The sequence below is a fragment of the Canariomyces notabilis genome (assembly GCF_033297395.1).
Source record: "Canariomyces notabilis strain CBS 508.74 unplaced genomic scaffold N656scaffold_23, whole genome shotgun sequence".
In the NCBI taxonomy this organism is placed as follows: domain Eukaryota; kingdom Fungi; phylum Ascomycota; class Sordariomycetes; order Sordariales; family Chaetomiaceae; genus Canariomyces; species Canariomyces notabilis.
This window is the reverse complement of record NW_027041845.1, coordinates 76,560-95,791: the sequence shown is the minus strand read 5'-3', so window position 1 is coordinate 95,791 and position 19,232 is coordinate 76,560. Positions and strand designations below refer to the sequence as shown.

Below are 19,232 nucleotides of genomic sequence, written 5' to 3'. Positions count from 1 at the left end.
GCAACGAGGAAGCGTAGCGTTAGATGTAGAGTAGAATACGAGGGATATGGCAATGGCTTTGCTCTTTGTGTGTGTATTGGTGCGATAGATGAGTTGGCAGCTCCCATTGAGTATCGTTTGACTGAAGGCACTATCACCCGACACGGGACGGAGCACCTACGCATGATTCGCAAACCGTGAATTCTGCATTTGCGAACCCCCATGCGCTGGAACAGACAGAGAGACACGATCGCTAGATTTCAATAAACTCGCTCGCTCCTACGCCATCGCAGCCAGCCGAACCCCGTTCATGCCCTGCTATGACTATGTATGAAGATATCCGTCCCCACCAGCAGTTTTCTTACCCATGTTACCATGTACATACGTTCAACCCCAGCAGTAACCAGACCCCGTCCAGTTTTCATCGTTCTATGAACCCATCAAGCAAGCAACAAGACATGAGAGTTACAATAAACTCTCGTACTTGTCCAGACCCGACTTTTGGCCTTGGCCCTGACCTTGACTCTTCTGCGCGTGCTGACCACCCATGCCACTCATGCTGTTCATGCTCATACTCATCATGCTGTTCATACTTGCGCCATTGCCCATGCCCATGCCCGTGCCTGTGCCTGTGCCTGTGCCCATCCCGAGCGGCGAGCCTATCCTAGTACTGATACTTGACTGGGCCAAACTACCGCTGCTCAGGCCGTTTAGGCCGCTATTATTTCTTATCCCGGCGCCAGGCCCGCTAGGAGGCGGCGCAAGGCTGAAGCCTGATAGCCCCGCCGACGAGCCCATAGCACCCGCGCCGGGCGGTGGGGGGAGCGAGAAGGAACTTGTCCGGTTCTGGAGCTGTTGCTGCTGCTGCTGCTGCTGTTGTTGTTGTGCTTGGCCTAGGGATAGTGAGCTGAACGCCGATGGCTGTGGTGTTGATGCGGCGTGCGAGGGTAATGACCACAGGTTGTTGCCGTTGTTACTATTGGCTGTAGCACCCCAGTTGATAGAGGTCGATGTTGTCGTCGCTTGCGGGCTTGGCGACGTGCTGCTGCCGGCAGGCTTCGGCGTCGGCTGCAGGGGATTAGAGAACTGCGTGGCGGTCGGAACGATAGGCTGGAATTGTGCCAAATCGGGCGTGACAGTTCTGAAGGCACCCGGCTGTTGGGCTTTGACTGCGCCGAATTGATTTGTCGCGCCCGTGTGTGAGGCCGCGGGAGGTGTGGACCATGAGAAGGTGGCGGTAGGGGTGGAAGTCCTGGTATTCGAAGAAGGAGAGTTGACGCTTGAGCTTGACGCCATGGTGTCCCATCCAGAAGAGTCCATGGCATTGCCAGTCGCACCGCCGGATCGTCCTTTAACCAGCTGCTCAAAGTCTGTTTCGCTGGCCCCGTTTGCCTCGAGCGAGGTACCACCGAGAGCACCGAACGACATGAAATCGTCTTTGACGGCAGGTGAAGGGTGGGCACCCGACAGCTCTTGCAACTTCTTCGTTTGCTCCTCTTCAACCCTGTTTGAAAGGCTCTTGATGAGTTCCATGAACTGTTGAAACTGCTTGAGATCCAGAAGAGGACCGAGACTCATGGTCCAGAGGATGGGGAGAATATCCATGGCCACAAAATCGGCATCGGCAACCTTGCCAACAACTTGAAGAACATTGAGTGCCGCCATCATGACAGCCGGCTCTTTCGTTTTGATCGCCTTAATCAGTGGTACGATTTTTTCTTGCATGGTGTACTTATCCAGCGCAGTGGACGACGTGGCCTTCCTCTTTTGCGGCCCAAGCCCGTCGAGCCCGTCATCAGCCCCTGGATCGTTGGAGCCTCCGCATAGTGTGACAAAGGCTTGTAGGCCCCTGACTTTGATGGCGAGACTACTGGTTTTGCTGAAGATGGCTGCGATTACCGGAAATAACTCGTTTTTTATGGTGCTGAAATCTAGCATAGGCAAAATGGTTGGGATACTTCTTAGCGCCGCATCTACGAGAGAAGGGGTCTGGGACTCCAGGGCATTGAAGATAATGGGTAGAATATCTAGACACGGCGTTAGCTATTCTGTCTGCACCCAACAAACGGTATTGGTACTCGCCATCCTTGAACTCCTTGCCGGGGCAGTTGTCCCCAATTACGGGGAGCTGTTCAATGAAAATCATCAAGCCAGCATCGCGCGCTGGGTCTTTCTCTTGGGACTGTTTTGCGTTGGTCACGAAGATTTCCTTTAAGCTAGGCCGCACTTTGTCGCCAAATGCTCTCTTCCCCGACGGCAGGAGTTCGATGATTTTGAAGACGTTGTGCAGAATCAGAGATATGAGCTCCTTATCCTTCAGCTCTTCGAGCAAGGCTGGAAGTAGTTTTTTCTCCATGACGGATTTAGGGAACGACGGCAGCACTTTGATAAGCCCCCTGAGAAACTGCGACTTTTCGTTAGGCGTCTTGGCGGGGAAGGTGTCGAGGAAACGGATGGTCGACACGAGGATGTTGTCAAAGAATTCGCTTTGCTGAAACTCTCTGGCCGTCATACGTTGCGCCGGCCGGCGCGTGATGAGCCTGGGAAGCACATGACTGGCGAGATCTTTGGGCAGCGGGCGCGACGAGAGGAAGTTGTTGGTCGATGTAGGGATGCTTTGCGAGGACTGGAAGAAGCGCTTATAGGCAGACAGGCTGGCGTTGCATTCCAGCGGCGATTTGTGCGGAGAATTATACAAGGACACGCAAAGAATGCCGAGGCTAAACATGTCTGCTGACGGCGTCAAGTTCTTGTCCAGGACGAAATCGGGAGACGTGTAGTCTAGATTCAACTGGACCGACTTCGGGAGTCTGGGATCGGGATTCAAAACTTCGGAGAGGCTAATTGGCTGAATCGACGTCCGAGTAGTCGAGGGCTCGGGCGGGCTACAGAAGGCGAGACCGCTCAGCTTCCAGTCCGACTGCCCGAAAGTTAGTCAGCTCTGCCCAACCGGAGCAATATGGCGGGAGCATAACCTGCCTTAGCATTGACAAGGATGGCGTCTGGCGTCAGGTTGCAATGAACGAGCCCAGCGTTCTCATGCAAGAACTCGAGCGCCTTGCTCACTTGTAACAGGCCCTTCTGTATCTCAAGTTCGTCAATCTCCAACTCCCGCCTCCGCCGGGTTCCATCAGCATCCTCAGTCACATAGCGACTCGCCCGGCCGCCGACGCCGCCGCCCCTTTCCCGATCGTCCTTCTCTTGCAGGAGGCCAGAGAGCGAGGCCGTGACTGCCTCGGCGACGAACTGCAACCCACCACCGCGCGTTTCCTCGACCGGTTCCACAAGCTCCAGGATGCTCGGGTGCCGCAACCGAGCAAGAGCCGAGGCCTCCTTCTTGAGCCGCTCGATTACCTCGTCGACCGTCTTCTTGTATGCGGCGGCGCCGGACCGGCCCACGCTACTGCTGTGGGCATCGAGCGATTTTCGCTCAAAGACAAAGACGGAGCATTCCTTGCCTGTCTTCTTGTTCTTGGCCGGGTAGATCTTCCAGGGGCCTGCGATCGAAGTGAGGTTGGGCGAAATGGTGTAGTTGGCCGAGATATTGGTGGCAGAAATCGACTTGAGCGCGTTGGCGAACATGTCGATGGCTTTGGATCACCCGGGATGGATGGGCGCAATTGCAATCATAGCCGTCTTGGTGTTCTCGGTGCTGTGTTGTCCCTGGAAGTGAAGCATTCCCGTCTAAAAGAAGACTTCCATCTTTGCGGTCGTCAAAGGCCTGCGGCAGGGCCTTAAGGGATAAGGCTTGTTTCAGTGGCTCAGCAGTTGGTCACTAACGGTTATGGATGTTGGTTGCTGCATCGAATGAAGGTACTGTACTGTACAGTAAATTCCGGTACTCTGAAATATCAGCAGTGTCAGATACGGATACAGATAACGTTAATTACATGCACCCTGATCCCCAGGTCGCGCTAACGGCGCGCCTACACTAATGCGCCAGCTCCGATAAGACTCCGAGATTTTGTAAGGTCGCTTTCCTTTCCGCATTAACACTGAGCATGGTGTGAGTCTTCGCTCCTTCCTGCTTCATATTTCACTGCCTTCCCAGTCTTCTTGGTTGTGAATTCCCAAGTCTTTCCATCGGCGGATCCTTTCGTCTTCGCAACACACAATAGGACCCCAATTCCATATTTCAATCGACGTCTAGTTGCACAACCCGCCAAGCAACCGCAAAGATGATGCGGCAACTCTTTCCTCGATGCGCTCCTCGAGCCGCGATAGGTGGTGTGCGGCGCTCACCGCTGAGCTTGTTGCAAACTATCCGGCAATACAGCGTCACCCCAGAGGCCGCGTCGGAGACCAAACTGCAGGACATTGACCCAAGCCAGCTCGTTGTGCAGAGATCAAGGAAGCCACAACCGCTCAAGAAGTCTGAGGACCTGGTCTTTGGCCGCAATTTCACCGGTAACACTCTTCAAGGCCTGCAAAGTGAGACATCACGCTTACCCTTCGACCTTCAGACCATATGCTCACTATCGAGTGGAACAAGACCACTGGCTGGCAAAAACCTCATATCGTGCCCTACCAGAACCTGTCACTCGATCCCGCCACCTGTGTGTTCCACTACGCATTTGAGTGCTTTGAGGGTATGAAGGCGTACAAGGACAAGGCGGGCCAGATTCGCTTGTTCCGACCGGAGAAGAATATGGAGCGCTTCAACAAGTCCGCCGCACGCATTGCCCTCCCTAACTTCAGCTCGACCGCCCTCATCGACCTGATCGCCCAATTCGCCAAACTTGAGAGCCGCTTTATTCCTCAAGAACGGGGCTACTCTCTATACCTGCGCCCGACTATGATCGGTACGCAGAAGACACTAGGAGTTAACCCGCCCGGATCTGCTCTGCTTTTCGTCATCGCCTCGCCCGTGGGGCCTTATTACCCGACAGGATTCAAGGCCGTTTCTCTCGAGGCCACCGATTATGCTGTGCGCGCATGGCCGGGCGGTGTGGGCGACAAGAAGTTGGGCGCCAACTATGCACCGTGCATCGTGCCTCAGCGCGAGGCCATGAGCCGCGGCTTCCAGCAGAACCTGTGGCTCTTTGGTGAAGAGCAGTACGTGACTGAGGTCGGAACCATGAACTTCTTCGTCGCCATGAAGAATAAGCAGACAGGCCAAAAGGAGTTGATCACCGCGCCGCTCGACGGCACTATTCTTGAGGGCGTCACGCGCGACTCGGTGCTCTCGCTTGCCCGCGAGAGGCTCGCCCCGGAGGGCTGGAATGTGGTGGAGCGCAAGTATACCATGAAGGAGCTGGACGAGGCGGCCAGCGAAGGCCGACTCATTGAGGCATTCGGCGCTGGCACGGCAGCCATTGTGAGCCCCGTGCGCACCATCAGCTGGAAGGGCAAGCTCGTGCACTGCGGGTTGAAAGACCACGAGGAGTCGGGCGAGATCGCCACAAAAATGAAGAACTGGATTGAGGCGCGGCAATATGGCGATGACGAGCACGAATGGAGCTACATCTGTTAGGGCGGTCTGGGGATGTTTAGATTCTGTATATAGCTAGCATTGCGAACGGACATAGGCGATCTAGGCGGCCTTTGAGTCGGAAGCCAGCACGGCCAGAAAGTGCCGTCAATGGGTTTCATAGCGTCGATATCCTCAATTGAGAAGAGTGGTCAGCCTCGAAAGCCACCATGTGGGAGCCACGCCTGTCTATCCGTGTCAGCTTTTCAGAAACTATTGCCGGTTCACACCGAGAATACAGAAACAGAAACAGAAAGAGATCAACAAAGCAAATCATGTACATCTATCCGTTCCGAGTGTACGCAGTAGTGATAGGTGTCCAGGCGTCCAACTGACCGCCTGACCGACTGAGTTCAGCGAACTTGCCCTGTCTAGATACCGCCTCTTCCCATCTTTCACGGCCTACCATATACCATCTATCAGCCAGACACACCCGGCCAATGGATATCCACTCATTCATCAATACCTCCTGCCCATCCCAAGCCTTACTTCTTCTCCGGATCCTCGAGGATCCCCTCAATTTCTAATCTCCTGCGCGCCTCCTCCAAAGCCCACGTTTGGATGCTGTTACCAAACAAACTCATGTCAGCCCAGTTTGCGGTGACTCAGAAAGATGACTCGGGAAATGTGGATAAATACAGCAGAGGTTGTTGACAACGCAAAGAGGAATGTGAATGCACAAAACAACGTGACAGGACAAGAAAAGGGAGTGAATAACTCACGAAGTATCCGGCTTGAACGCATACGCAATGGCAAAAACAATAATACTGCCCCAGAAGCCGTAGAAGAAGGGGCCTTCCCACCCTTCGTTCTGGTACTTCTCGCCCGGTTTGACGCCCCACAGCCAGCCCGACGGCGGGTCATACTGCATGCCGCCGCCGCCCTCACGGCGCGCCGTCGTTGAGAAGGTTGCTGCTGCTGCTCGGAGGCGGTGCGCAGGCGGTGCTGATAATGTCATCATAGCCGTAGAATTGCTAGCATTGCTGGTGCTGGTAGTGGCGGCGCGAGCAGCAACTGCCGCGCGAGCGACGCCGCCCGAGCGGAGGAGGGCCGACATGATTCGGTTTATCCCTCAATTGAGGCCTTGTCGCGAACTCGATTCCGATGGGCGTCTGGCGCCGTTTCAGTCGACTTTGGTTTGAGCGGGTAGGTCCCGGTGGTTCTTTGAGTGTCCGGGACAGAGAAGTTGTATACAGCGGAGTGGAGAGGGGAGTGGCGGCGTGGACTGGGCCGAGTGATGTTGGTTTGTAATGACGGCCGGTCGGCGGCTCTCATCAGTCATCGAGCTCCAGCTGAGCGTTCGTTCGGGATTGATTGGTTGTGTTGAAAGACCCACATCCAACCTCGTTCACGTGATGAGCCCAAGACCCAACACATTGAGGGTTAGGGTATACTAGTCAGACCCTGACGTTGGCCTGTGTCAACTGTCAACGGCACCATCTACAAATACCTTACATTCGTGCGACCTGCCACAGGTAGGCCAGGGAATGAGGTGTGCTGACCGATAAACACTTCTCGGGCCGGTAGGGCTTAAACACAACCCAGGTTGGATATACGCTAACAAGGTTAGTTCAACCTCTTCTCGACATGCTCGTCCGCAAACCAACCGAGGACGTAAGGTACCTTATTCAGTTACCAGTATCCCAGTAGGCGTTACAGTCCTGGCATCGAAGTTCTCTTCTCTCACACGCATTAAGAAGTAATTGATACGGATAGCTATCTGATGGAGAAGCTCATCGCTTTGCGCTCTAACTCTAGCTTTTGCCCCCACGCCCGATCTCCCTAGATAGGATGTTCTCGCTCCTTTGCGCAATCAATCTAGTGGACAATAGCCATGTCACAACCCATTCTTGTAGGAAAGACCTGTTCGCTGTCCAACCGCTGCAGTTCCATCGGAACCATTCCGCCACATACCCAAACTATCAACCCCGACCAATTCGATCAGATGTAATACATGGTGTGCTGGAGCTTCTGATGCACCTTGCCGTCGGCCGTTGATTGCGGGGCACTGCCCGAAGCAACGGTACTCGTGTCGTCAAAGAGTTCGTTCATATGGACCCGGGCTCGCGTGCAAACCAAGTCCGCGTAGTATGCCGGCGGGCAAATACTGACGGCTTTCGTGGCGCGGCCATAGATATAGCACATATCGTGCGTGAGCTTCTGCAGCACATTGGCTGCCTCAGCGCCATAGTCGCTTCGGAAGATCTCGTCGAGCAGAACCGAGTAGTGAGCCGGGCGAGCGGTTCCTGAGGAACGTGTCAGCAGAGCTCATATATTTGCTTCATAGATGCCGCGAGACTTACCCTGAAGAGAGGCGTGGGCTTGCAAGAAAAAGTCCCAGTACCGTACGCTCGTTACACCTCGATCGACAATCGTGCCTTCCTTTGGGCTCTTGGATCTTGGATGTATATGCTCCCTGTCCGCGGGATAGAAGCGAGTCTGATGTCTCTTGACAGACACAATCAGGGATATCCGCGGCTGCTTTGCGTTCGCTGGATACATCGTCTTGCAGGCCGTGCGGATAAAAGGTAATTCTTTTTCCAGAACCAACCTGTATTGACCCTCCGATACGCCGTCGCGGAAGATGACAATGTTTTCCGGCAGCCGGCCTTGGTTCTTGTTTCGCCAAAGTTTCAGCCGATCCTGGAAATGCTGGACCAACTTTGCATCGAGCATTTCAACCCGGCTTTGGTTCTTCCACGCCACTGCAGGCCACTGCGCAAGGTCGCTGTCGACGCTCGCTACGAGGCCTACAAGACTGGGTGCATCTTCCCCTACTCCAGGGGCGAGGTTCGTAGGGTGAGTAACGTCGTACCCCACGAACATGGTCTTCCCAGCCTTGATCAGCGCGTTGTCGTGTTGTAGCCTATGGTTAACGCCGCCAAGTTTCAGATTGACCTTGAGTCCAACGTTGGCAAAGTATCCTTGCTGACCCCTCTGCTCAACAAAGTTCTTTTTGACGACGCAGACGGTATGGAAACCATGTGAGACATCTCCGAGTTTCTTGACGCAGTTGTACACCAGTGTATCTTTGTCAGGTAGAACGACAAGAACAAAATCAGGCCGCGGTGACTGTCTATTCAGTTTCTCAAACGCAACCTTCAAGTCAGCTTCCCGGGCCGCAGTGAGAATGCCAGTCTGCGGAACTGGTTGCGTGGGAAAGTTGATTCCCATCTTGTTGCGCAAAAAGCCGGCGAAGTTTTGCACTGTCGATACGATTGCAGCATGGTCGTGCTGGTCGCCAAGGTGAAGGAATGACCAAGTCTTGACTGCTCCAGGCTTCACAACCTTGACATTCCTCATCAGCCAAGATCCTCTCTCTGGAGTGACATTGCCGCCAGTATATGCAACAGCAGGAGGCAACAACTCCCGGCCCTTGACTGTGATCAGCTCTGTACCAACTGAAATACCAAATTTGTCTAGAAGAGGGTTGTTGTCCAGAGCCAGCACTTTCCTAGCCGAAGTCGTGATCGAAAGCGCATTACTGGGAGGCGGTCGGCAGGCGAATCTAATCATCGAATCCTGTTCCCTCGGGGAGAGCTTCGCTTTGATGGGCTGCCTACGGGCCAGCTTGCACCACTCCGCCGGCACGTATCTGGGATTTTTTGCGTTTCCAAGATTAATCAGCGGCAAGCCTTTCTTGACATCAAGACCGTACTTGGCTCTGAAGTATGTCGCCGTGTCGATCATGCTGCCGTATTGGAGGCCTTTCGGGGGTTGTATATCCGTACTGGGTTTGTTTAGACGAAATTTGACAGTTGTCGGGCTGCCAAAGGGTATCTGGTGCTGGGTAAATTGTAAGGGGTTCTCCTTCGACCCATCTTTAACACTAGCCAAACCGGCAATTGACCGCTCAATTATCACCCATTCGCCTGGCTTGTCGCCGGGACGTCTGCAGAGGATTGGCGCTCTCATAAGAAATTTGTGTATCCTTGTGAGATTGAGGACAAGTTGTCGGGGCGGGTTCGGTTTGTCAAGGCCCACGAGGCCGAGCCGTTCGAAAAGCGAGTCGAGGGTTATTGATTCAGGCCCACGGAACACGCCGTGCGTGACGTTTGCATTCAGCAGCAGTCGACCAGTAGCAGGGCGGACACTCTGAACGTAACCGCGTAGGATTGCCAAAATGCTGTCTTGCGGCGCTTCGGCCTCCATCCGCTCCGGATCAATCGCGAAGAAGCGATTCCGTCCAACCGTCGAAGTGTTTTGGAAGTCAGCTCGGGCCGTATGGCCGAGCACTACGCCAAGTGCATCGATCTCGGCGGAAAATCTGGGGTAGACTGTCTCATAGCCTAGGTCATCGAACGTCCTCAGGTATCCCAACAGGCCACCAATGTCCAATGACTCAGGTCCGTCAAACCTTACGAACCACTTGTCAGCGGTCTTGCGGCCAGGTTCGGCGAGATCCACTTGTACGACGCCATCCGGCGGGATGCTGAGTTTCTCCGAAGACACAAGATTGGCTTTAAACTCGGTAGCCAAGGCGAGAGTAGCGGGAAATTTACCCAAGACCTGCTGGATGATCTTTTGCAACTTCTTGCCCTTGGCTTCTTTGAGATCGGCACCCTTCTGCCCTCCCTGAGCCTTTTCTCTTTCATCGTCTTGGGCCTTGGTAACCTTCTTAGCGGTGACTCTTAGCGTGTACTTGAATAGTGATCGGACCGAGACTTTTAGGTTAAAATAGTTCGCCCAAAGGACGACTTCAGTTCCGTCTGTGCCAAAAGAAGGCCGAATGGGAAAGAAGCCAGAGTTATCTTTAACCGAGAGCGTGGCCATCTGAGCAGTGAGCTGGCCCGCGGGGGCATTTTGTTGTTGGATCCAGTTATTTTCTAACGTCGTGACCTGCGGATCAGGTTGCGGAACAACGGAGCCTTGACCTCTACATGAGGACGTTAAGGTAGATCGGAAACATATTCTCGGCCCACTTACTGATAGACATCGCCGCCGGGACCACCATACCCACCACCACGGCCTCCCCGAAATCCACCACGGCCGCGATCGGCCGGGAAGTCGCCTCGGCCCCTTCCGCCCCGATAGCCTTGAAAGTCACCGCGGCCACGACCTCCGCGATCACCATGAAAGTCGCCTCGGCCGCGACCTCCGCGGTCTCCTTGGAAGCCGCCCCGGCCACGGTCTCCTTGGAACTCACCGCGCCCGCGACCTCCACCTCCACCACCACCACCACCACCGCGAGAGGCCTCTCCGCCCTGGCCGCCCCTGCCGCCACGACCTCTGCCACGACCACGATTGGCCGACATTATGGGAGATAGTTAGATGTTGTTGGCTATGGCACTCAAGAGAAGGTTGTGGGCGCACGTCGTAGGGAAGGAATGAAGAGTGCCAGGAGGGATTATTCTTAGGTCCGGGCTTCTTTTATAACCAAATGATATATCGCTTGCAGACCGGCAGGTGGAAAAGAGGCAATAGAGTGAAGGCTTCTTTGAACTCAGCTTTCAGTCGAAACGCTGTCGGATATGGATGTTGTTATGTTTGAAACCGGCAAAGGCTGGTATTTATCAGGAAAAGCACGATCTGATGGTTGAGGCCGACCACAAAGGGTGCAGGGAGAGGATTTGAGAGGCGTGCCCAGAAATAGTGATTCAGGAAAGAGGGCAGGTGTACGCTTTTGGGGGTTTTTAAGTGAGTGAAGCTGTTGTTTTACGCAGCTACACTACGTGATTGTGATGGAAGGTGCAGAGAGATCTGTTGCTTGGGCAGCAAACAACGACGGAATGACGAGCCCCACATCCATTCGGCATCAATGACGAGTGGGCAAGAGAAAGAGGGAAAGCTCAGCGATGGAATGTTGAACACGACTGCTCGAAAAGCGGTCAAAGATGGGCGGTCAAGATGCCAGCATCAGGCAGCTACGGTGGGCCTCGGTGCATTTGCCACTGAGGGACAGGCCTCTGTGCAGCCCTAATAACGGAGGGACAAAGGAGAAGCTCAAACTCAACACGGGCTAACCTTCCAGAAACAATCAATTTGAGTAACGTAGGATCGTGAAAGTTATCAGTTATCACCCTGGCTCGCTTGGCTATCACCAATCTCGCATGGTCTGTGCCCCACACCGCTCTCAATGGGGCTTTTTGTGGGCACCTTCACGGGCTTCCAGGTTAGTTTTCATGGTTGTCATATCGTTTTATCGCTGCACTCTTGTAAGTTTTGTCCAGGAGCAAAGCATGGCAAAGACTCCCACGCATCGTCACTTGGACATTACAGTCAGTATGACGCGTCATACCTCCGTATAAGGTCAGCATTTGATATTTCACGTGTCACTAAACATGCGAGATGGCTTTCAGGGCGGCGTTTGCAAACCGTGACTATCGAGCAGGTACTTCGTATTATGGATTTGAGTACTATTGAAGTTTAATGATATAACGAGGCTGCTACTTGACCCACGTTACGTCTACACTAGCTGCATGGATGGATCGTGGCTTGCAGGAACCACGAATGGGAATGTCCCGGATTCCTGGGAATTGGAACTTATGAAACAGGGGCTGGATAGGCGAATCTGGGGTGTTCCATCGCAACGGCGACGTCGAGACGTACCTATGTACAGTACAGGTGCACTTTCATGGTAGGTACGTTAAGAGTACGGAGGTATATACAATGGAGATTGGAGACCGGGCTGAATATTCTCGATGATACGGGGATTGTCATTCACTTCAGTAGTGCTTCTCTTTCTGAAGATTCCAGGGAACATGCTGGACGTCATTTCATTCGCTCATCAAGTCGACATTCACATAAAATTGGACAATCCATGCCGTCAGAGGTATCATTTCTTACTGCAGTGAGGCACGCCATCTACATATTGTGGAACCGGCTTTGTTCCTAATCAGCAGGCTTCATGTCCTCCCACGACGGCACCACGTTCCTGCAAACATCCTCATAGTCCTTCATGAGCTGCTCATTGGTCGCCGCCGCGAGGTTAGTCCAGAACATCGCCCAGTTACTGTCCGCCAGCTTCCTCGCGCCACAGGACCGTTCAAAGTACCATTTGTTGACCGGGTTGTTCTTCCTGCTTCGCCAGCAGACCCCTAGGGGTAAACAGTCACGCACCATGGCGTTGAAGACAATGTCTGCTACCCCCCCAGCCCCCTGGCTCTTTTTAAGCACAGCAAACTTGTCCAGGTAAGGGACCAGACGGCCGGCTTCGTAGGCCGTCTTTTGGTCCATCCCGAACGGTTTCTCCCACGTCAGGATAGCCCCGCCCTCGTACTCTCCAGCAATGATAATCCCCGCGAGGCTACCCTCAACGCGGCGGAGATAGTGCTCGACGTCGAGCTTGCGGTTGAACGAGTCGTTGATAAGATGGACCAGCCGAGGCAGGTCGATGCACGTGTCAGTCAGTCTCAAGCGGGGTGTTCCTGGTACAGGAGGTACCCAAGGGCCTGCGCGGGGATCCGGGAAGATTGTCACCGGCAGGCCTTTCTTCGCGAGTGTTGTGGTTGGCATCGGGGGCGTGAGTTGGGTGTCATGGGTGGCAGCTTTGATCCTGCCTATCGGTAAGGAGGCCGAGTAGATGGGCCTGTCAGTGAGAAGATTGTGTATCAGCGGGTTCTGCCACCTTCTGGTCTTGACCTCCCCCGCAAATTGTCCAACATCCGCCCTAGGGGCCTCGAGCGATGGCGCTCTGAGGTTAGCAGCCTCTGCTGGGCTGGTTATTACTGCTGAGGCCGTTGATGGGAGTATCGCAAGGGTGTTCTTAACCAACTTTAGATTCTCGGCATGTTTCGTCATGAAATTGCCCGAGAGTCCAGATGTGGCCGGCAGGTCTTCGGATCGCTCATTGGCAGCGAGAGCCTCGTACACCGGTTCAAATTCTTCTTCCAGATTGACAAACACCCTTGCGCCGTCTACTCGATTGGTCGAGGGGATGCCACCGAAGGGATCGATGACGATAATTCTGTCCACCAGAGCCTCTCGAACCGGACGGCTGTCGGCACCGGCTCCCTGCTGACCTTCAATCGATGAATGTGTATCGAACTGCAAACCAGAGAAGAAATTCGTCAAGGCAAGAACGATCTCATTAGCGTCAGCTGCCGTATACCGAAGGGTCTCGTCGCATAGCGCGTATGGCGGCACCACGAGCATGTGGCCGTGTTTGAGAGGCGTAGTAAAGGCCTTGCCGAACCCCACGAAGAGGTTTGGACAGCCGACCGAGGAAAGCTTCTGTCGTGGTCCGCCGGCCTTCCATATTCCCGATCCAACCAGTTTCGCTCCTGGGGAACCGCAGCGGCCAATTGCCTTGAGTATGCGGTCTGCCTGCTGGGAAACGGCCTTCTGCCAAAGAGGGCCTGGGTTTCCGGCTGGATCGCAATCGAGAACAATCACGCTTCCCAAACCTAGATCCCTGAGTCGGGTAAGAGTCTTCGCGACCCCGTCGAGCAGAGTGTCATCCCATGCTTGTGGCTCTCTAAGCTTCACAATGGCGATATGCGGTACCTCACTGGTGTCGGCCACGGAAACCCGCACCGGACCCTGGAGAAAGCGTGGTACACCGGTGGTGCCACGGATGTTGTCATGCAGGATAGTCGTAAATGCGGGCGTTTTCCTCGGACCGGAACCTGTCCGCGAAGAGCCGAAGGTCTGAAGATAGGCCTTAGCGTCACGCTTGGTCGCTGACGATTCAAGAACAGAGATCAAGAATTGCTAGTCACGCCGTCAGCGGTGGCTAGGTCTGTGGGAATGAAGGAGACCGACCCGATCAGACTCCCTCTTTTCCTTTGCTCCTGCATTGGGAGAGTGATGGCTCGGAGATAGACCTGCGCCTGTCCTGCCAGACCGAGCGCCGTTCTCGGCCGTCGATAAGGGTCGGCTCCTAGATACGCCAGTTTCGGCGATGCATCTCAACCCGGTACTCTCCGTCCATACGGAAGCCTAATTATGACGGTCAGGTAAGCTTTTCCTGAGGATGCATTTCGGTGCGAGTTGAGAATAGTACGGAGTATGGTCTGCCCATCTAGGAAATTCAGGTACATCTTACCTGCACTGCCCAAGCTGCCTTGCTCCCCACAACGCCGTTTCTGGTGAACATGGCTCAGGTGAATGATGCAAAGGAAGAGGGCGAGATGTTTCCGGGGCCCCTCCCCAAGGTAACCCCGTATGAAAACGCTCTCAGATCGACGCGAGGCTCATCCCATCTGATTGCCTCTAGTTTTCTCCGCGGGTGGGGGAAAAGAAACGGTATGAGGATGTGGTGGTATATGAGTCAAAAGGCAAGTCTGGGGTGGTGGAACTGGAATCCACCAAACTTACAGAATGCAAGCACATAGCACATCCTTGCACACACCCCGAAAATATTGATCTGATAAGATCGAGAGAAGTGGGCCAGATCTATTCACAGAAATTACTGTCTAGCACGATTCTTAGCGCTGCAACTAGTTAGGAGGATGGCAGAGAGGAATGAGACGGCTACCGGTGGTATGAGTACTGTACTGTACGTATATACACAAGGAGCAAGTCCTTACAATGTCTTTGCGGCTTGTTGTTGCAGTGAGTGCTTGCTTGCCCCGCACCTTGCTTGGAGAGCTTGGCTCCTTGGGGAGTTGCACACACACCGGACCGGTAATGTACGGGCTCTCGGGAATAGCACATGCACTGAATATGAGAAGTGTTCTTGGAGGATCAGGAATGAACCTGACTTTGTCGGGTGCTGTGGCATCTCATCATTTGTAAACCGGTTTCGAAGCCCCTCGCATCTCCGAGCAAGAGGGAAACCGTATCTCCGCCGGGTATAACGTACATATCAAGAAGATTCGATGTGCCGACGCTGATCGGGTGTATTTATACTGCGTTGACAAGCCTCTCAGAGCACAAGCAATATCCCTGGATCTGCCTGGATCTGCCGCTTGTTGCCGATACACCACTGTTGCTCATCTAGACGATTCCCCAATCCCCATACACTTCAACGACGGACTCTCATCATCATCATTCTCATTCTCACAAAATGGCTCCGAGGCTCTTTTGGATTGGCCTAGGGAACATGGGCCGAGTAAGTCCAGGCCCTGAACTGCTCATGTCCAAGACTAACATTCTTCACAGGGAATGTGCAAGAACCTCGTGGAAAAGGGGAACCTCGACCAGCCACTGCTGCTCTACAACCGCACCAAGCAGCGCTCCATTGAGCTCAGCGAAAAGCTCCCCACCGGCAAAACCGAAGTCGTCGACTCCATCGTCGCGGGCGTTAGCCAAGCTGACATAATCTTCACCATCCTCTCCAACGATGACGCCGTTGAGGCAGCCGCAGGCGAGATTCTCAAGGCAGGCGACGTCACAGGCAAGCTTATCGTGGACTGTTCCACCATTCACCCGGACACTACCTCGCGCCTCGCTAAATCCTTTACTGAGTGCGGTGCCGAGTTCTTAGCGGCCCCGGTGTTTGGCGCGCCCGCCATGGCTGACGCGGGCCAGCTAATCGGCGTCCTGGCGGGCCCCAAATCGGCGGTCCAAAGAGCCCGGCCATATTTCAAAGGCGTCATGGCCCGGGGCGAGATCGACATGAGCGATGAGCCCTTCGAGAAAGCCCTCAAGCTGAAGCTGATCGGCAATTCATTCGTCCTGAACATGGTGGAGCAGCTAGCTGAAGGCCATGTCCTGGCCGAGAAGTCCGGACTTGGAACGCAGTACCTACACCAATGGATCGAGAACATGTTCCCTGGACCCTATGCCGCTTACTCAACCCGCATGCTCTCAGGGGACTATTACCGGCGGGAATACCCGCTCTTCGCTGTGGATCTGGCTAGGAAAGATGCCGGGCATGTCCTGAATCTGGCGAAGGAAGCTGGAGTAAGGTTGAAAAATGTAGAGACAGCGGACGCGCATTTGATCGCCGTCAAGGAGCACGCGGGTGAGATGGGGGACTTTGCTGGGATCTATGGCGCTGTGAGGAAGGAGGCGGGATTGAAGTATGAGAACAATTAGCTGATTGCCAATCGGCCTGGTCAATTCCCAAGATATGTTGTATATATCGTCGTTTTCAATACGGTTCCGTTCAGGGAACTACCGGTAGCTAGACGTCGTGGGCGTTTCTCGATAGGTAAAACTCGCGGAGCTGTTGGAAGTTCCAGTGTGGAACTTGAAGTTTGAACACAGGCAAAGGCCAGAGGCAGACCGGTAATGTATGCGTGTACTTGTACAGTACACTGAATGGACTACAGATACGGTAAGTACATTACATCAGTGTAATGTTTCCGAGATATGTATGACTAAGCTGGAGCGACCGGGATCCGAAGCTGCTGAGGTGCTGTGCCAGAGCTTCGGCATCTCCAACCAAGTCAAACACGGCGCACCAGACATCCAGACGCTTCTGATTGCCGTAGTCACCAGCGTAACTGCCTAGCCCTCGACCACAGTCGTCCCATCGGCTGAGATCCATCTTGGCAGTCACGAACGCGCAGCGCCTATAATTCCGCAAAATGGCAAACGGGTACGGAACCAAGTCACAGCTCTATGTAAAACCCCAACTCTAACATACGCAGCTGGAGCATCTTTATCGGCATGGTGATAGTTGGCGCCATGTGTTTAGCGGCATGGTTCTTTTCACCCAAGGGCGAGAACCAAGTGTATGTTTCTCCACGACTCTACCCTCCCCACACCAGTACTCTGCCGCGATCCCCAAGCTAACACACCACTCGCCTCCGACCCTAGCCTTTGGCGCTCCTCCCTTATCCTCTCCTTCGTCAGCTGTTTCCTCATGTGGGCCATCACTTTACTATCCCAGCTCCACCCGCTCATGGAGCCAAGACGATCCGACCTGCGCAAGGAATACGTTCACCACTGAGCTACACGTTGACAGACGAGGGGAGGACGTGGCGCGGGATCAGCCGGGGGCAGTACTTGAGGGACAACCATGGTTGTTGTTGTACGAATACCAATGTCATTCATATAGGTATAAGGAACAGGACGGCGTTCGGGGTCAGGGCCGGGGACATTTAGGTTTTGCGCACCTTACATTGGGGAAATTGGGACTTGTACAGTCAAGCACTCCTGCAGAGGCAGCTAATTCAAAGTTGCATCAAACTTGGTCCCGGGGACAGGAAAAGACAACGTTAATCGTCAATCATCCCCGTTTGTTATCTCTCGAGTCTCGCAACTTGCTTCCTGCCTACCCAACCGCCAACCTCCCAGCCCAGTCCCTCAAGTACAGCAGCAAAGCGCCCAGCGCTCTCCCATCTTCAGCCACCCCAGTCTCGCCGGCGGAATCGACCCCCTCCAGGCCCGCCGCCCACAGCACGGCCCTGCCCATGGCCCAGCGGCTGAGGGCGCCGGCGGTGGCCAGAAGAGCGGCGACACCGTAGCCGCAGTCGAGCAGGATCTTGAGGGCCTCGACGTTGTTGGCGACGACTGCCCAGCCCAGCGAGCGCGCGGCCGCGGGCACGTCGTACTCCCATATGACCATGAGGATGGGGAACAGCTTGGTCGACGACGACACGAGCAGCGCCGTCGACACCGAGTTGGGCCGCGAGTACTGCGGCAGGATCCCCAGCCAGCCCAGCGGCGAGTAGCGGCTCGACGTGAGGAACCGGATGGAACTGTGGAAGGCTAGTGTTGAGAGAGTGCAGAAGATTACTGTCGATCCGAGGATAGAGTGAGGTGTAAGTAAATTGCGGTTGAGAAACTGGGTTGGACAGGGAAAGAAGGGGGAGCGTACGGAAGAACAGGTATTGGAACACGATCGGTTGTTGCGCCAGTCGGCCAAAGTTGCTCCCGCTAGCGGGATCCGCGTCGGGGACAGACTGGCGCTCGATGCGCGCCCACGTGAGGTAGACGTCGAAGAGGAGCAGGAGAATTCCGAGACGGATGATGGATGGCTATGTGACATTGTCGCATTGATGTATTAGTCTCATGATGGTTATGGAGCCTAACTCCCGATAAACGGATACCTACCGCAAACTCGTCCTCATCCTTCATCAACGTGTTGTGCAGCAAATGTCTATACACCTATAGCGCACGGAATTCAGTCTCAGTCATGACCGTCCTCGATCTCAGGAAAAGGTCCGCTCCCAAAGTCGCCCACCTGCGGCTTGATCAAGACTAGGTCGATGAACAACACCACAAAGTCGTGCTCGACATATTTGTCACAGAACCGCCCGCAGTTCTTGCACACCGTCAGTCGGATGTTGTGGCCGCCCGACTTGTCGCCCGCCCCTTCGCGCCATAGCGTCTTTACGGGGTGCCGACACTCTATGCAGATGGGCATTGATACGGCATCGGAGTGGTGGTATCAGGCCACGAGAAGTCGGTGTCGAGCTGATGGAAATGGATTTTTTTGTCTGAGGGAAGAAGGTGACTAGATGATGTTCGTGATGCTTGGGCGGGATGATGGTGGTAGTCGGTTATCGATAAGGATCTCATATAACATGATTAACTGCAAAGTTGCAGACTCGAGAGACTGGACCAAAAAACACGGTTCTTTGCCTAGCTCAATACCTGTATAATTGCCACACTAAAGGATTTTGATTGGACTCGGCATCTTGAACGGGAAGCATTGACTGAGCTCTTGGACGGTAAGTGTTGGCTCTCCTGAACTGGAAGCATTGACCCCCTGAACGGTTGGAATAGCAGCTGAATTTTACAAGCGCGCGACAGCGAGCTCAATCCACTAGTATAACACAACCGGGTCAGCTCCCAGGTACGGTATTTTTCAGACGGTGGTCGAGGGCACGCGAACTGATGGGTACGTGGCTTCTCCCTTGCTCTTGCTGTCTTCGGACCGAAATGCCCACAAACGGAGGAAAGTTCGACCCGGCCTTCCTGCTTCGCGATAGTATAAAACCCCCCC

At 54.3% G+C, this 19,232-nt stretch overlaps 7 protein-coding genes across 7 annotated transcripts in view; 2 read left to right on the top strand and 5 right to left on the bottom strand.

The window, feature by feature from the left end:
- Positions 1 to 102: 102 nt before the first annotated feature.
- N656DRAFT_782532 (ARM repeat-containing protein) lies at positions 103 to 3,776 on the bottom strand. The gene is made up of 3 exons (XM_064815777.1): positions 2,959 to 3,776; positions 2,062 to 2,899; positions 103 to 2,006 (listed from the first exon to the last, which is right to left on the bottom strand). Exons 1-3 carry the CDS (start codon positions 3,559 to 3,561, stop codon positions 445 to 447), a joined length of 3,003 nt encoding a protein of 1,000 aa, XP_064667271.1. The 5' UTR covers positions 3,562 to 3,776; the 3' UTR covers positions 103 to 444.
- A 514-nt stretch (positions 3,777 to 4,290) lies between these two features.
- On the top strand, positions 4,291 to 5,627 carry N656DRAFT_782531 (branched-chain amino acid aminotransferase II). Its single transcript, XM_064815776.1, has one exon. The coding sequence runs from the start codon at positions 4,448 to 4,450 to the stop codon at positions 5,450 to 5,452; it is 1,005 nt and encodes a 334-aa protein (XP_064667270.1). The 5' UTR covers positions 4,291 to 4,447; the 3' UTR covers positions 5,453 to 5,627.
- Positions 5,628 to 5,934: 307 nt separating this feature from the next.
- On the bottom strand, positions 5,935 to 6,506 carry N656DRAFT_800611 (uncharacterized protein; the record flags this gene model as incomplete). The annotated part of the gene is made up of 2 exons (XM_064818029.1): positions 5,935 to 6,013; positions 6,172 to 6,506. The coding sequence occupies 2 exons, from the start codon at positions 6,504 to 6,506 to the stop codon at positions 5,935 to 5,937; spliced, it is 414 nt and encodes a 137-aa protein (XP_064667269.1).
- Positions 6,507 to 7,390: 884 nt separating this feature from the next.
- On the bottom strand, positions 7,391 to 10,704 carry N656DRAFT_770719 (Piwi-domain-containing protein; the record flags this gene model as incomplete). The annotated part of the gene is made up of 3 exons (XM_064813794.1): positions 7,391 to 7,695; positions 7,753 to 10,325; positions 10,376 to 10,704. 3 exons carry the CDS (start codon positions 10,702 to 10,704, stop codon positions 7,391 to 7,393), a joined length of 3,207 nt encoding a protein of 1,068 aa, XP_064667268.1.
- A 1,576-nt stretch (positions 10,705 to 12,280) lies between these two features.
- Positions 12,281 to 14,486, bottom strand: N656DRAFT_791565 (N-acetylglutamate synthase; the record flags this gene model as incomplete). The annotated part of the gene is made up of 3 exons (XM_064816987.1): positions 12,281 to 14,101; positions 14,153 to 14,245; positions 14,436 to 14,486. The coding sequence occupies 3 exons, from the start codon at positions 14,484 to 14,486 to the stop codon at positions 12,281 to 12,283; spliced, it is 1,965 nt and encodes a 654-aa protein (XP_064667267.1).
- A 425-nt stretch (positions 14,487 to 14,911) lies between these two features.
- N656DRAFT_838854 (NAD(P)-binding protein) lies at positions 14,912 to 17,512 on the top strand. Its single transcript, XM_064818880.1, has 4 exons — positions 14,912 to 15,443; positions 15,494 to 16,356; positions 16,930 to 17,013; positions 17,099 to 17,512. Exons 1-4 carry the CDS (start codon positions 15,399 to 15,401, stop codon positions 17,229 to 17,231), a joined length of 1,125 nt encoding a protein of 374 aa, XP_064667266.1. The 5' UTR covers positions 14,912 to 15,398; the 3' UTR covers positions 17,232 to 17,512.
- N656DRAFT_838852 (carbohydrate-binding module family 50 protein) overlaps positions 17,336 to 19,232 on the bottom strand; it is a 4,765-nt gene continuing 2,868 nt past the window's right edge. Inside the window, exons 2-5 of the mRNA XM_064818879.1 lie at positions 18,468 to 18,634; positions 18,338 to 18,391; positions 18,102 to 18,261; positions 17,336 to 18,019 (exon numbers count right to left, since the gene is read on the bottom strand). Of these exons, the coding sequence (XP_064667265.1) occupies positions 17,556 to 18,019; positions 18,102 to 18,261; positions 18,338 to 18,391; positions 18,468 to 18,634 (845 nt within the window). The 3' untranslated portion in view covers positions 17,336 to 17,555. The remainder of the gene's footprint in view (positions 18,020 to 18,101; positions 18,262 to 18,337; positions 18,392 to 18,467; positions 18,635 to 19,232) is intronic.

Bases quoted from the DNA above. Each gene is read 5' to 3' on its own strand.
- N656DRAFT_782532 (XM_064815777.1), bottom strand. From the start codon at position 3,561: ATGTTCGCCAACGCGCTCAAGTCGATTTCTGCCACCAATATCTCGGCC. The intron at 2,900-2,958 runs GCAGGTTATGCT...ACTTTCGGGCAG, and splicing joins CCATCCTTGTCAATGCTAAG to TCGGACTGGAAGCTGAGCGG. The intron at 2,007-2,061 runs GCGAGTACCAAT...CGCCGTGTCTAG, and splicing joins CGGCAAGGAGTTCAAGGATG to ATATTCTACCCATTATCTTC.
- N656DRAFT_782531 (XM_064815776.1), top strand. From the start codon at position 4,448: ATGCTCACTATCGAGTGGAACAAGACCACTGGCTGGCAAAAACCTCAT.
- N656DRAFT_838854 (XM_064818880.1), top strand. From the start codon at position 15,399: ATGGCTCCGAGGCTCTTTTGGATTGGCCTAGGGAACATGGGCCGA. The intron at 15,444-15,493 runs GTAAGTCCAGGC...CATTCTTCACAG, and splicing joins GCCTAGGGAACATGGGCCGA to GGAATGTGCAAGAACCTCGT. The intron at 17,014-17,098 runs GTATGTTTCTCC...CTCCGACCCTAG, and splicing joins CCCAAGGGCGAGAACCAAGT to CCTTTGGCGCTCCTCCCTTA.